The 14,959-nt window shown below is 50.0% G+C and overlaps 1 protein-coding gene across 1 annotated transcript in view; it reads right to left on the bottom strand.

Moving 5' to 3' along the window:
* Positions 1-14,959, bottom strand: part of RAB3GAP2 (RAB3 GTPase activating non-catalytic protein subunit 2) — a 2,371,691-nt gene that overhangs the window by 983,018 nt on the left and 1,373,714 nt on the right. Inside the window, exon 23 of the mRNA XM_069608591.1 lies at positions 5,601-5,761. Within this exon, the coding sequence (XP_069464692.1) occupies positions 5,601-5,761 (161 nt within the window). The remainder of the gene's footprint in view (positions 1-5,600; positions 5,762-14,959) is intronic.

Here is a 14,959-nt window from a genome sequence, read left to right on the forward strand (position 1 = left end):
CTTTTCAGATACCAAGCGTGAAGGTTGAGAGTCTTGACCTCTGGATGGAGAACCTGACCCCCCCCCCCTCGCGTGAGAGCAGATCCTCCCTCGGTGGGGAAGACGGTGTGGAGTGTAGATGGACATTTCCAGAAGGTCCAGGTACCACGCTTTCCTGGCCCAATCCGGAGCAATGAGGATCATGTGGGAACCGAACCTCTGTAACCTCTGCAACACTTGAGGAATGACGGGGACTGGAGGAAACGCGTACAGCAGTGGGAATGACCAATCCACCACGAACGCGTCTCCTAAGGCTCCTCTTAGAGGAAATTCCCTTGAGCAGAATCTCTTGCACTTCCGGTTTACACTGGTGGCGAAGAGATCCACTTGCGGGTTTCCCAAAAGGGCAAAGATCTCCTGAAGGACTTCCTGAGCCAACTCCCACTCGTGAGAGACTGTGCTCTGCCTGCTCAGAGCGTCTGCCGCCGCATTTTCGTTGCCGGCCAGATGAACTGCTGAGATCAAAATTTCCTGCTGGATGGCCCAGAACCAGAGCTGCATTGCCTCTCTGCACAACAGGAGTGACCCTGCCCCCCTCTTTTTTTTTTTAGGTAATGCATGACCACTGTGTTGTCTGTCATGACCAGGACACTCTTCCCCCGTACCGAGGGCAGAAAAGCCTTCAGGGCTAGCCTGATGGCTCTCAGCTCCAACAGATTGATGTGGAGTCTGGACTCTGACGGAGACCAACGACCACTGGCGGTCAAGGTGTTGGCATGAGCGCCCCATCCTGTGAGGGAAGCGTTCGTCACTAGTCACCTCTGGCCACAGTTGCCAAAACGGTTCCTCCTTCATCAGGTTCCCTTCATTCACCCACCACAGCAGGTCCTGGGAGACCGAGCGTGGGATCTGAACAGGATCCGTCATCTTGCCAGAGAACTGTGCCCACTGCATCTTGAGGACCCATTGCAGGGATCTCATCCGCAGCCTGGCCTCTGGCATCAGAAAAATGCAGGAAGCCATGAGGCCGAGCCACCTTAAGAATTCGAAAGCCTGGAGACTCTGGGCATGTTGAAACTTGTCCACCATCTGCACAACGTGATGAGCCCTTACCTTGGGAGGTGAACACTTCCCCAAGGACATATCCAACACAGCCCCGATGTACTGGAGCTGTTGGGAAGGTGTCAGGCGCGACTTCTTGAAATTCAGGGAGAAGCCCAGCCTGTGGAGGGTACGGCAGGTGATACTGAGATGATCCAAAGCTACCTCGGGAGAGCGCGCCCAGATCAGCCAGTCGTCCAGGTAGGGGTAGACTGGAATCCCCACTTGCCTGAGGTACGCTGCCACCACCACCATGAGCCTGGTGAAGACCCTCGGGCGGAGGTCAATCCGAATGGCAGGACCCGAAACTGAAAGTGCGAGTCACCATGCCGCAAACCTCAGGTACTTCCTGTGTGCGGGATGAATCGGCACATGGAAGTAAGCATCGTTGAGGTCCAGAGAGCCAACCAATCCTGAAGTTGAAGGGCCTGGAGGACTTGAGAAAGAGAGACCATCTTGAACTTGTCCTTCCAGAGGAGGTTGTTCAACCAACGCAAGTCCATGATGGGTCTCAAACCCCCGTCTTTCATTAGGATCAAAAAATAAGGGGAATACCATCCCTTGTTCCTCTCCGCTACATGCACCAGTTCTATAGCGCCTTTCTCCAGCAGGGACAGATTTCCTGCGCAAGGAGCGGATCTGGAAGCTTCAAAGAGAGTTCCCCCAGTGGATTGTTGTGAGGCCGCTGAAGGAAGGGAATTCAGTAGCCATTCTTCGAGTTGCTGAGACAGTCTGCCCCCAAACGGCCAACCATGGGACATGGCCTCATGACTGTTTGGAAGCGGCTGCCGCAGTGCCTGAAGGCAAAGAGGCAGCTGCCTGAGCGGCTCTGGCACCACAATTTCCCCGTCCACCACGGGTACCTTTCCATTTGCCCCTTTCACTGGCGGCCCCTCTCGTACTACCAAAGGAGGAGTAGTACCGAAAGGAACCTCCCCTTCACTGCTGTCCCCTAGGACAAAAAAAGCAGAGGTTGACGCACCGCGGTGTTCAAAGACTTTGCCGCAGCTTTTGAGGCCTGCAAACTCTCAAGGCTCTCATCAGCCTTGCTGGCAAATAAATGTGCGCCATCAAAGGGCATGTTGAGAAGACGGGCCTGCACATCCAGAGCAAACCCTGACTTCTGCAACCACGCAAAACTGCGTATCACGGTGTTCACAGCAATGGATTGGCTAACACTGTCGGCCGTATTCAAACCCGACTGAAGGGATTCACACATGGCATGTTTGCCGTCTTGCACGAGAGCAAGGAAACCATCCCTTTCTTCCCCCTCGGGATATGCTCAGCCATCAAGGAAACGTAATTCCACAGAGTGTGTGAAAACCTTGCCAAGGCACACGTGGAGTTGGCCGATTTCAAGGCCATGCTCCCAGCAGAAAATACCTTCCGGGCCCAACCGTCGAAGCGCTTGTCGTCCCTATCTGGAGGGATGGTAGAGTACGCCGCCTGAACCACCAAACTCTCAGGAGTGGGGTGAGTAGACAAATAGCTGGGGTCACTAACGGAAGGGCGGTATTTCTTAGTTAGCTTTTTATTCACAGCCGGAAGACATTCCAGGTACTCCCAAGCAGCTGCCACCCTTTTCTGCAAGGTAGAATGAAATGGCAAAACAGGGTCAGAGGACGGACCGTGATCCAAGATGTCTGTCAGATCATCTTGCACAAAGTCTTCCAGAGGACTAAACCAACCCAGATACTGCGAGATACGTGCCATGAGTCTCCTATAAGAAGACTCTGCATGAGCTCCAGGCCCAGGTCTAACAAACTCCACTTCCAGGAAAGTGTCCAGTCCACTTGCAACATGGAGGGTCTGCCTCAACTCTTCCAACTGACAATCCCCAGAAAGAATTGGAGCATCATCAAGGTCAACAGGTTCCTCAACCTCAGACCTTTCCTCCTCTTCAAAAACATCATCCAGAGGGGGTTGAAACCCAGGTCTGGGGATAGAAGCGGGCCTGGAGGCCAAAACCGGCCTCACTGACTTCGATTTATCCTTCCTTGGAGGATCCACAATGTCTGGGTACTCCAACAGCAAATTCTGAGAAGAAATTCCCAAAGCCGCCGATAGCGCCAAAGTCTTAGATGTCGAGAGAGTCGACAACCTCGACGTCGGGATTGCCTAAGGCTTCGGCGTTGGCACAGGTGCCAACGGCGCTGTGGGCTGATACGACGGCAAAGCGTCGATGTCCGAATCAGACGGACATGGTGCCGAACGAGTCGACGCTGGCCCTGAGCCCTCAATAGGTTGCTGCGGTCTCGCTGAGGACGAGGACCGAGACCTCGAGACACGTCTCTTGCGACCTTTCGATTCCTTGTCCGTACGGGACCTCAATGGCTCCCGATGAGGGTCTTGTCGCGAACCCGAGCCCGAAGGAGTGCGAGCCACGGAACGAGACAGATCCTGGCCGGCTTCGTCAGAAGGCGCGACCGGACCCGTGTCCTGCGATTGAAAAATCGCCATCATGGATTTTCGAAGCGCCGCCCATTCCTCTGGAGTAGAGGACTTTGTAGGGCACGAAACCTTCCTCGAGGCACCATCTTCCGAGGAGGACAGGGAAGGCGACTGGTGACGGCGCTTCCTGGAATGCCGGGACGAGGAAGACGAGTGGCAGGAACCACTCCAGTATCGGGATCCCGGGGAATCCTTCCGACGCGGAGAGTTGCCCCTCGAGTCATTGGTGGAAACCCCCTTGGACTTGGAAGTCCGGGACTTAACATGCTTACAGCCCCATCTACCTCGAGCTTCCCCTGCCACTCCCACAGGGCGTTGGCAGTCAGCGACTGGCATTTCGAGCAGTCGACGGTGTCGTGCGACTCACCCAGGCACCACAAACAAATGCGGTGGGGGGCAGTGAGCGACATCTTAGACTTGCAGTCCCGGCAGGTCTTGAAGCCGGACCGCGGAGTCGGAGGGGTCGAAAAGAAAGACATCTTCAATGAAGAAAACACATGAGGCGCGCCGAGTATCACGAAGTTAACACGTTCGCAGAAAAAAACGGAACTGAGGCTACGGGCGCCGGGCGTCCTATTTATAACATCCTGTGACGTCATCCTCGACAGAGGCCCTCGAAGGACATGAACCCAACGCCATCGACACAGGACGCCCTCTGCCGAAAAAGTTTCCGAGGTGCACAGCTGTGGACATTACATGTGAAAGATGTGGAATGCGTTGGAAGACACAATCCATTCGAAAGGGGGATATATGTTTTCATCTGACAATGCAGGGTCATCCCCCTGTCGGTCCGCCACCCCCATGGGATCCTGCCTCAAATAGCCACCCCGAGGTTTAGGGTGAGGATCAGGTAGTGGCTGCCGTCCCCTGGCCACATGGGAAGAGGCTACCTCGGAAAAAGGAGTGACGACATCATCAGATTCATCACAGTAGATATCTTACAGTTGAGCAGCTGGGATGTCTACAGATTGGATCACTCTCTGTATTCCGTTGGATCACTTTCTGTATTCCGTTTTTTGCAACTGAAAGGGGCTCTTTCAGATGCATGCTGGGGAAATAATCTCCTTAGACACCCGACATCCTTTTAAAAAGTATTGATCTCAAATACTAATACTAGAGGATTAATACCAAACATGGTTAGGGAGTTATTGCTAGCAGAGCCGGTTAGTGCCCTGCCAGCTAGGGAACAGTGGGATAAGGATCTTAATATGGAACTCACTGACAGGGTGTGGGAACAAATCTGTCGGAAGGTATCCCAGTCTATGGTGTCTTTACAGTAGGATGCAAGCCCTGAACCTAATCCACAGGTGGCAGTACCCCCCCAGCCAAACATGCAAAAATGTATCCGGGTGTGACCGCCCAGTGCTGTCAATTGAGAGGGGACTACTATCATATGTGCTGGGACTGAGCACATATGCAGAAGACCTAGATGGGAAAGGCGCTCTCGCCATTATTGATGCTTTTTGGAATAGTGTAATCAGAGACTGGTGAGCAGGAACTCTTGTCATGTGGTGCATATTCTTTTGGTAGCTTCTAGTAGCTCTGTTGCACAACTATGGAAGAGACCCAGGGCCCCCATGAAATATGCGTGGTTGTATATAGTGATGGATATTTATAATATGGAGTACTGGACACACCTTCTGGATAAGACAAAAATGGACATAGAAGGTGTATGGCTCCCTTTCTTGCACATATATGGAAGGCAGCCTATCATATAAATAGGCCCTTAGCGAGACAAGTAGAGATACTGTACACATGACTACACCTGTTTTACAAGTTTGGTGTGGGGAAAAAGGGGGGGGGCTGGGGAGAGAATTTGGTATATTAGTGGAGCATGTATTGCGTAGTTAAATAAATATGGAATGCGTCATGCTGTATGATTTCATGCTGATAAAATGCAATAAACCTATTTTGAAAAAAAAGAGAGACCATTCAACAATGAATACCATTGCATCAGTTATTAGTTCTTAATTTTTGCAAAATGTGCTTCTCGCCTGCTACGATGTTGAGCACTGGCTAGACTCTATGCTGAAGCAGAAAGGCAGAGAAGCAGCCTGCCATTTACTTACTTTTTTCTCAGCTGTATGGTTGGCTAAAGTTGCAGCTACTGAATGCCCAACATGTGCTGCTAACAATGCAGCACCGATCTTCTCAGACTGAATGCAAGATGTACGCATCTGTTGCCACCACGGGGACACTGAAAGAAGGTCCCATGACTCATCAATGGCTACTGCAAAAATAAAAGTAGGAAAAGAGTTTGTAACCAGAAGTCAACACATTTCACTCAATTCTTGGTTAAAAAGAACATTTACCAAACTACTTAAATGGACGTCTATTGTATGATGTTTGACTAACAGAAGTTGGCATGGCAGTGTTTGCGGTACAAGCCTGAATTCTTTTTTTAACATGTTGGCATCAGGCGGTCACTAAGGTAAACTGTAAGAAATAAAACATAGGGAGGGCGAAACTAGAACAGTGGCAACTCATTGGTGTTGATGGGGTTAGTCTTTTACATCCAAAAATAATTGTAATGTTATGTATTTAGAATGTTTCATACACTTTTTTTTTTTAAACAGACCTAAGCAAAGATGTTATCAGGTAAACCTTTCATTTTGGGGTTCTGGCTCCTCTAAACATTTTGCTGTCTTCAATGTTTTTAAAAAAAATATTCTGCCTAGAGAGACTTTTATTGAAGTTCCCCTGCCACTGAAACCCACTGTTGTCCCTAAGCACACATGGCTACCATGGAAAGGGGAGCTTTGTAAGCACCACATTTTTGTCGCAATTGGAAGTGTGTTGTAGAGTAGGCTGGTGTTAGCTGTGATTTAGGCTTGGCTACACTAGGGCTGTGTTTACTGCATTAATAGCCTGATGCACATATATGGTGCACTAATGCACTTTCCTAAGCCCTGCTGATGGCCATTCTGTTTTGGCCCATCCGTTTCATTATGTCTACGACGTGGCACAGACAAAATTGCACATAAAGGCAACATCAGATGCAGTTTAAATCAGCATACTCTGGTTTAACACCCTCCAGACGAACAAATTACTTACCTCTCAGTAATGTTCTTTCTGATGGTTGTTCCTCCAGCGGATTCCTCATCTACAATATCCTATCCTCAGCGCATTTGTTCTTCAGAAACCTTTATACCAGTAGGGGGCACAGCGCAGCTCCGCATCAGCTCTGTCCGACACCTATACCCACCCTACGCCAAACATGACATCGGGGTCAGTATATATTGAGGCGCTGTGCCCTGTGACCTCAGTTTCACACATTTTCCCTAGAACTTGGACTGAGAGTGACTGCGGAACCAATGGTGTACTAGCAATCTGCAAAAAGGGGCAGGAAGTGAGGGCGATGAGGAATCTATCGGAGGAAAATTAGCAAATGTGTGCAGAGACACCCACGTTGCCTCCTGGAAGATGTTCAGGGCAGAGCGCCCACACTGGGTCCAGCCAATGGAATAGTTTCTCGGCCTTACAAGGATAAAGCGGAGGAAAAAACATAGAAACATGGATCTTTTAAGAGAAGTCCAAGACCGCCTTTGGAAGAAAAGGGAGCCTCATACCTAAATTCACCTTCTTTTTGGAAAAAAACAAATAGGGAGGTCATTGACTAAAGTTGTCGGAAGTGGCCAGAAGTTTGTGCTTTGTGTCTTGTGCGGCTTGACGATTTGTCCCGACAGTGAGTGCATAACCCTGCAAGGTCCTTTCCTCCAACTACCTCAGCCTTTGCTGTGTAGTTAGCCTGGGCGTCTGTCACGAAGGAGCTGTTCGTGTGCCCTGGACGGAGCACTCATGAGAGCAGCCTCCTCCTCGTTCACTGCCTAATCCCCGCCCTGTGGAGCTCAGTGGAAAGTGAGGAGAAAAGGAGGGTATGGAGCAGCACAACACAGACCCCTCTTCTTTGTATGGCTCGGTGTAAAGGAGAGTAAGGGGAGAGGTGATCCCCAAGCTTGTTTGACACCCACACCAGCCGGTAAGGTAGGAGGGATTGCTAGCAACAGTGTCAGTGCTAGCTTATTTTACAGGCATAGCATCCAGCAAACCCCTTGGCTCATGTTTTTAATTGTATGCTGGAAAGTGACTGCAGTGTGTATTCTTGCCTAGAGGAAAACTCTTTGACCTGAGCACTTTTCAGAAGGGCCACATTTATCTGTGATAGTTAAATAAAGAGGCTTCGCTGAAAGTGTATATACCTGCCTCGTATCTCAGTGTGTGCAGCATAGTGTTGTGGAGTTCTGAGGATACTGCTGCTGCAATGGGTTAGCCTGCTGCTGAGAGTGATATCTTGTAAGGTGCACTAGATGTACCGAAAAAGTTAACTCTGCCGCGGAACGCTGTGACTGGAGTTTCGAGGCAAGTGCAGCAGCTGCACTGGGATCTCATTTTTTCATTTGGAGGAGCATTGTCTGCAAGGTGCACCTTTTGGGCTAAGTGGAAAGTTTACATTGTCTCTGCCCTTTGCCAAATACCTTGATTACTTCAGGCTTTTTCTTTTTCTTCTCCTCTTTTCTTCCTAATCCTTCTGGGCATGTACAATCTTTGAATTATGGCGACTGATTTAGCAAAGCCCCGGGATTACAGGGGGATGAGAAGCAGTCCTTGCTGCCCATAAATGCTAAAAATAAAAAATATCCTAAAGCCAGCACATCCTGCATCAGTTAAAATGGAACAATGATGCAGAATGAAGATCCATGACTTTTTTAATTTCTATTTAACCATGCAAACACAACCATAAACACTTTTAGTACAAGTAAATATTTAACAACTCCCGTCCCTCCCCCCCACCCCCTTGGGCCTACCCTACACCTCCAATCATGGTCACACTTCTATCAGTGCCACTTCATCGGTGGCACCGGATTCGCTTACAGGGATCTCTCCCACTTCCTGAGTATCGTGTACAGAGGCGGCTAATTCGGCTATGAGCTGTTTCCACATATCTGTTTCTCTCACTCCTGGTTCCTCATCCCTACTGGACGCTTCCATCCATGCCACCGTTTCCACATTGGCCCACTTTAACAAATCCCTCCACCATACTTGTGCTACTGGTCTCGCCAATACTTTCCATCCCATTGTTATTCTCTGTTTCGCCAGAATGTACGCTAGGTCTTTCAGCTTGCTTACATGTTTAGTTCACTTGAGTCTCGGGAAGCATCCCAGCAGGCAGGCTTTGGGAGAGTCTACGTCTAACGTGATCCCAGCATTCGCCAACAGTTGTACTGCCTCCTTCCAGAATCTACTAATTTCCACGCACGCCCAAAACATATGTGCCAGGTTGGCATCTCTCTCTCCGCATTTCAAGCACGCCTGGTTACTTGTCTGATTAAACTTGCCTATTTTGTGCGGAGTCAGATATGCTCTATGTGTCACATACAGCTGGATCTGCTGGAATCTTGCATTTCGCGATACTTTTTTGTGATATATTTTCACTCTGTACCATTCCCCATCTGACAGTAATGCTCCCAGGTCCGCCTCCCACTTCCCCCTTAATTGATCTACTTCCCCTCATACTGCAGACATTAATAACTCGTATATGCGTGAGATTTCATGTCCTCCCTCCGACACATCATAAAAGCAATTGATCAACTTATTCGGCTGCATGTGTGCAATCTCAATTTCAGGCCGGTCAGCAGCCTAGCATGTGTGATGTACTGACCACTATGTGGGCTCTCCTTCTTTAAGCATGTCTCCTACTGTGGCTACTCACATGGGCTCCCACCTCTTCCTTACATTCTTCCTGGTCTGTTCATCTGCCCCCACGAGTGCCGCCAGCAGCACCTGCAGGGAATACAGTGCTGCAGTACCTAGCAGCCGCAGTGCTTTACGCCATATATTGCAGCCCAGACGCAGCAGGAGGTGCCCGCTGGTTTTGTGCATATCAGACACCCATATCACTTCCTTCAAGAAGAACGGTCTGCCAGCTGTTTTCAGCAGCCTCAATTCAGTAGTCGGTTCGTCCGATAGCCATCTGGCCACTTACTGCAGCTGACTGGCAATAAAGTATGTCTCAAAGTTGGGCAATTTAATTCCCCCTTGTTCATATGAATTCTGGAGCTTCCATAATGCCACCCTGTTCCTTGATTTATGCCAAATGAAGCTCCAACATACAGCGTGCAATTTATTGAAAAACTTTTTCGGGATCGCAAAGGGAACATTGGCGAAGTAATACAGAAGTCTCGGCAGCACCACCATCTTCAATAGCGCCGCCCGCCCCATCATGATTAATGGCAACCACCCCCAGAATGTTATGCTCTTCTCTATCCTCTCCACTGCTTTCTCCATGTTGTGCTTATGTTCCTCTTTGGGCTTGTGATATATATCTACTCATAGGTGCCTGAACGTAGCTGGCTCCCATTTCAGAGGCAGCACCGGCAGACTGTGTATGGGCTTCCCTTTGTAACACCCGAGTGGGTACAAACTAGATTTCTGGGGATTCACCGATATACCAGTACCAGACACTAAGGAGTACCGCTCCAACACCTCCAGGACATATTGTAGATTTTCCAACAGGTAACTCAGATACAGCAACATATCATCTGCATACAGGGAGACCAAATGTCTCCCGTCCTGTGTGCTTAATCCCACCTCTCCAAATTCCACCCTCAAGTATGCTGCCAGTGGCTCCAATGCCAGTATGAAGAGCATCGGGGACCATGGACACCCCTGTCTCATTCCCTTACTTAATTTCCACCGCTCCGAGATCACGGAGCCTGTCTTGGCTCTGTCCATCGGGACATTATACAGCAATTCCACCCATTTTATATACGTGGGTCCCATGCCAAGGCCTTCAGAACGGCAAGCAGCCAGGGCCACCTAACTGAGTCACATGGGACAATTATCGACTCCCTTAGTGATTCGGGCAACTTTCCTTGTTCTAATGCTTCGTTTAACATTGACAACAATGGGGGGAGGATTTCTGCCTTATACTCTATGTAAAACTCACCGAAGAGCCCATCTGCTCCTGCAGCCTTGTTAGAGGGCAGGTCTTTAATCACACTTTCTAGTTCATCAATAGTAATGGGGACTTCTAATCTGTCGCTGTCCTCTTCAGTGAGTCGGGGGAGACTTATCTCCGATAGTGCCCCTTGTATATCTACTACTTCCTCCCCAGTGGGTACACTAAAGAGGCCCCTGTAAAAGTCATAGAAGCACTCATTGACCTCTTCCTGGGTTTCCCCCAAGCGACCAACTGCCCCTTGCACCACCCGTATTGGTTGTGGTGCAACCTCACTCTTGTATAACCACACCAGAAGGCGACCAAGCTTATCCCCTTCTGCGTGTTGGCGCTCAATATATTTTTTTATAGCTCAGGTTACCCAGCCTCTCCCATTGCACTATGCATTCCTGCTGGAGGCGTAGAGATTCCCTTGCTTCCTCTTGTGTCCCCCCCAGTCTTCATCATGTCTTGCATTTTCTGCTCTGTTTTTTGCAGTTCCTGCACTATTTCCTCTTGTAACCCTTTGGACTTGGCTATTGCTGCCCCCCCCGCACTACCACCTTGAATGCTTCCCACAGCACACCAGCCGAACGTACACTGCCCGTATTATGTGTAAAATACTCCTGCATCACCTCTCGCATGTGGTCTCTGAACCACGCATCTTTTAAGGCTTTGACTCTAGTCGCCAGGTAGGGATCATCGCACGGGGAGGCCGCATCTGTCTTGTGATGATTAGGGGCGCGTGATCGGACAGAACTCTGGCTTTATATTCAGCGTGTGTACTCGGGCATCACCTCGTCACCCGCTAACACGTAGTCCAGTCTCGTATACAGATTTTGTGGGGCTGAATAATGCGAGTAAACCCGGACTAGCAAATGCAATTCCCTACATAAATCTGCCAATTTCAGGTCCTGTATCAACACCCTCCATGCTTTGGCTGCTGGGGATGGGTTAAAAAAACATGTCATATGACCTATCCTTTGTCGGATCTATCGTACTGTTAAAATCCCCCCCTCCAAATGAACCCACCATCCCTGTGCGGGCTGATCTTGGGGTATAGTGCCTTAAAATAAGCCGTGGTGTTATAATTCGGGGCATACATATTTATGACACATATCTCCTTGTTCTCTACCATGCCCCGGACAATAGCTATCCTGCCGTCTTTATCCACTACAGTTTGGAGGACCCGGAACGGGACCCCTGGTGCCACCCAGATCAAGACCCCTCTCGCATAAGTTGAGTAGGCCGTACCAACCGTGATTCCTCTCCATTTCCTTGTCAGTGTATCTAATTTGTCCCTGGCGAGGTGAGTCTCTTGTAAGAGCGCTATATGAATTTTCTGCTACTTGAGATAGGTCATAATTTGATTCCTCTTTATATAGCTGTTCAGCCCTCTGACATTCCAAGTTATAATTCTCAGATCACTCATTTTCATACCGCTTCGGACTTCCCCTTACTCTTCCTTCCACTCTTTTGCATCCTTAATGTATTTATGTAGAACCCCTCCCCCCAGTTATCCCAACTCCCCGCCCCTCCCGTTTCCCCAACCAACCCCAACTGTTGCCCAGCTCCATTCCTGGATCTCAGGCGTCCCCGCATCTCGTCTCTTTCCCGGTCTGCCGGTACCCAAGGCGCTGCAGGAGGATACTGCGCTACCAGTATCCTAACTAAAACTATTGGGGGTGATAGCGTGTCTTCTGATGCTGCATATGAAAGGGCAGCCCCGTCGTCTCCTGCACTCAGTAATCAATATTATGCACAATAGTTCAATATCTACAATCCCTGACTCAACATTTTACATATTATTGTAATTTGATTCACTCTGGATTGTATCCCTTCCCAATGTCAATGTCTGTGTTCCTACCGCTATCTAACATCAATCGTATTAGTCAATAGTACATTACAGGAGGAATGCAGGTTCACTTATCCTGTCCGCTCTGCGACTGGCCTTCTGCTCCTGCCAGGCAGCCCTGCGTGTCCAGCCAGCCCGTCATGTCCTCGGGCGTCTCTAAGAAAAACGCCTTGTTCTTATGCATAATCTTCAGTCTCGCAGGGTACAGCAGCATGTATTTGAAGCCGGATTCATACAGCAGTCTCTTGACCACCACGTAGTGCAGCCGCTGTTTCTGTACCAGAAAGGTGTGGTCCGGGTACGCTGTGATGGTCGCCGACGTTCTGCTTATTGTCCCAGTTTTGTAGAAGTGTTCTAAAATCTTTTCACTCTCTTCATAGATTAGTATCTTGGCAATGGTCGGCCGGAGAGGGGCTCGCGGTGGAGGCCTCCTAGCTAGGGCTCTATGCGCTCTCTCCACTATATACCCCTAGGTTAGCGCTCCAGCACCTATCTCTTGCAGCAGCATATTTTCTATGTAATTTGTCAGGTCTGTGCCTTCTTCTCCCTCCAGCAGCCCCACCACCCGTATGTTGTTCCGTCATGCTCGTCCTTCTGCTTCCTCAGCCCGACTTTCCAGATTGCGTATCTGTTGTTGCAATACAGTAACCTCTTTGGCGCTGGCCATGCAGGTGTCTGTGTTGGCTTTCACCTTGCTTTCAAGTCCGCTTGTGCGCTCGGCCAGCTCTCTCATATCTTGCCTCTGGAGGTTTACGTCCACACTGACAGCGTCGATCTTAAATTCCAGCTAGGTCTTTAATTCTGCCATGGCTGCATCAATCTTGCTCTCCCACAAGGATTTCAGTTCCGCAATGGCTTCCAATATCTGTTGATCACTGCGCGAAGGATTCGCTGCTCCTCGTGTGTCTCCCCCTGTGTGTTTGTCAGCTTCTGACGTCTGGGCTGGTTTAGCAAAGATATCCATCGTGGGTTGTCTCACTTTGGCCTTGCAAGTTTTGGACACCATCTCTTCTATCGTATGTCGCTCTGCTGTAGTGAGCCCCGCCAGTGACTCAGCTCTTAGGTTCCGGTCGCTCCTGTGGGACCCCTCGGCCAGCTGTCGTTATGGCTTACTGTTGCGCCGTCTGGTCTGCTTGACTGTTCGGCTATGTGGAGATGTCCCTTATGCTCTCATAATAGCGGGGGCCATCGGGTTCTAGCCGGGGGTTGTCCCTTCCTAGCTGTTATAGCTGTAGCTGTGTTTGTCAATGTCGCCGCCTGCTGTGGCGGCAGTGCTTGTGTCAGCTGTCCTTGTTCAGTTCCGTAACTCAGACGCCTGGTGGGCTTGCCTTCCTTCCATGCGCAGTCCGGGCGCCCCCTCCACTCACTTACATCTGATATTCATGCACGTATCTTTGCCTGCTGGATCTGGGGCCCCCTGATCAATTGTTGTGCTCAGGCCTCGATAATGAATCCATGCGTCACTGCGCAACCAGGGCTCTATGAGACCTCGATGTCCAGCGCTGGTAGCCCTCTGCCGGTTCTCCATTGTTGTTAACTAGCGCCCTTGAGAGAACGTTGCCCGTGAGTTTCGTGTACCCCACTCCGCACCTTTCCGTGACATTACTCCTGCTCCCCATTCAGTGCGGATGCATCTTGTTTGAGCTCATATGGCGTCCGGTGTGATTAATCAAACAAGTGCCCTTATGCGATAACTTCCACGCTCTCCTTGTGCCCATCAATTCCAGTGCCGTTGGGGCCCCTATGTCTGTTCTGCATCCGTCCGTTACTGCTTTATGACCCAGCCTACAGTATCCCCACACTCACTTGGGGGGACCTCAGCTTGGTCCCCTTTGCCTTCCTTTGGGGCTCTGGTTGCGCGCTAATGCATTTACATGCCGTTACCCGGCATGCGTATCCCACTGTTTGGTGCTCACGTGTCTTTAAACCCATTCGGCTCTACCAGTTCATCTTGTTGGAGCCTGTGCAGTATAACTATCCTGTGCCTTGGGTGCACAGCGCTCGTCGGGTCCGAGTTCCATCAATCTCTTTGGTTGGAGGCACTGTCAAGATTGCCCCTATGACGCTGGGGCTCTCTGCAGGATACATGTTACAGTTTCTTCCTGAAAGTCTGGTGTTTCGTTCTCACTCATGTTTTGGCACTGTTACAATGTAGCAGGCGTCTTTTATTTTCAAGTGCCTTTAGCTACCACCATCTGAGCCTTACATTACCAGGTCCACTATGCGTCACAGGTCCATATTGCACCCGGCCAACTCTCTGCGAGCGACCCTCTTCTGTGTAGCTTGTCCCAATTTTCCACCTCCGACTCTGCAGCTCAGTGCGGTGTGTTCCACCAAGCGTATCCATGCTTGTTATCGGCCAGCGCTACCGTCGGGGGCAGTGTTTTTTCCAAGCCTAGTACCACCATTGGCATTCCCCCTCTGCTTGGGACCAGATTACCTCGCCAGTGTACTGCGCCTCAATATGTTGGTGCTGTACCTGCGCTTCCAATGATACGTCGCTTCACCACGACACTTGTGCCTGACAAATTATGGCAAGGGAGCTCTGATTTCTTAAGATTCCCCCGCTCTCGTAACCTGTTGCTCGTAGTTTCCCCGGCGGGTCTGTCCCGGTCGCTATGGTGTTCGGTCACTGC

The sequence above is a fragment of the Ambystoma mexicanum genome, chromosome 4q (assembly GCF_040938575.1).
Source record: "Ambystoma mexicanum isolate Mex_15411 chromosome 4q, UKY_AmexF1_1, whole genome shotgun sequence".
NCBI classification, from domain to species: Eukaryota; Metazoa; Chordata; class Amphibia; order Caudata; family Ambystomatidae; genus Ambystoma; species Ambystoma mexicanum.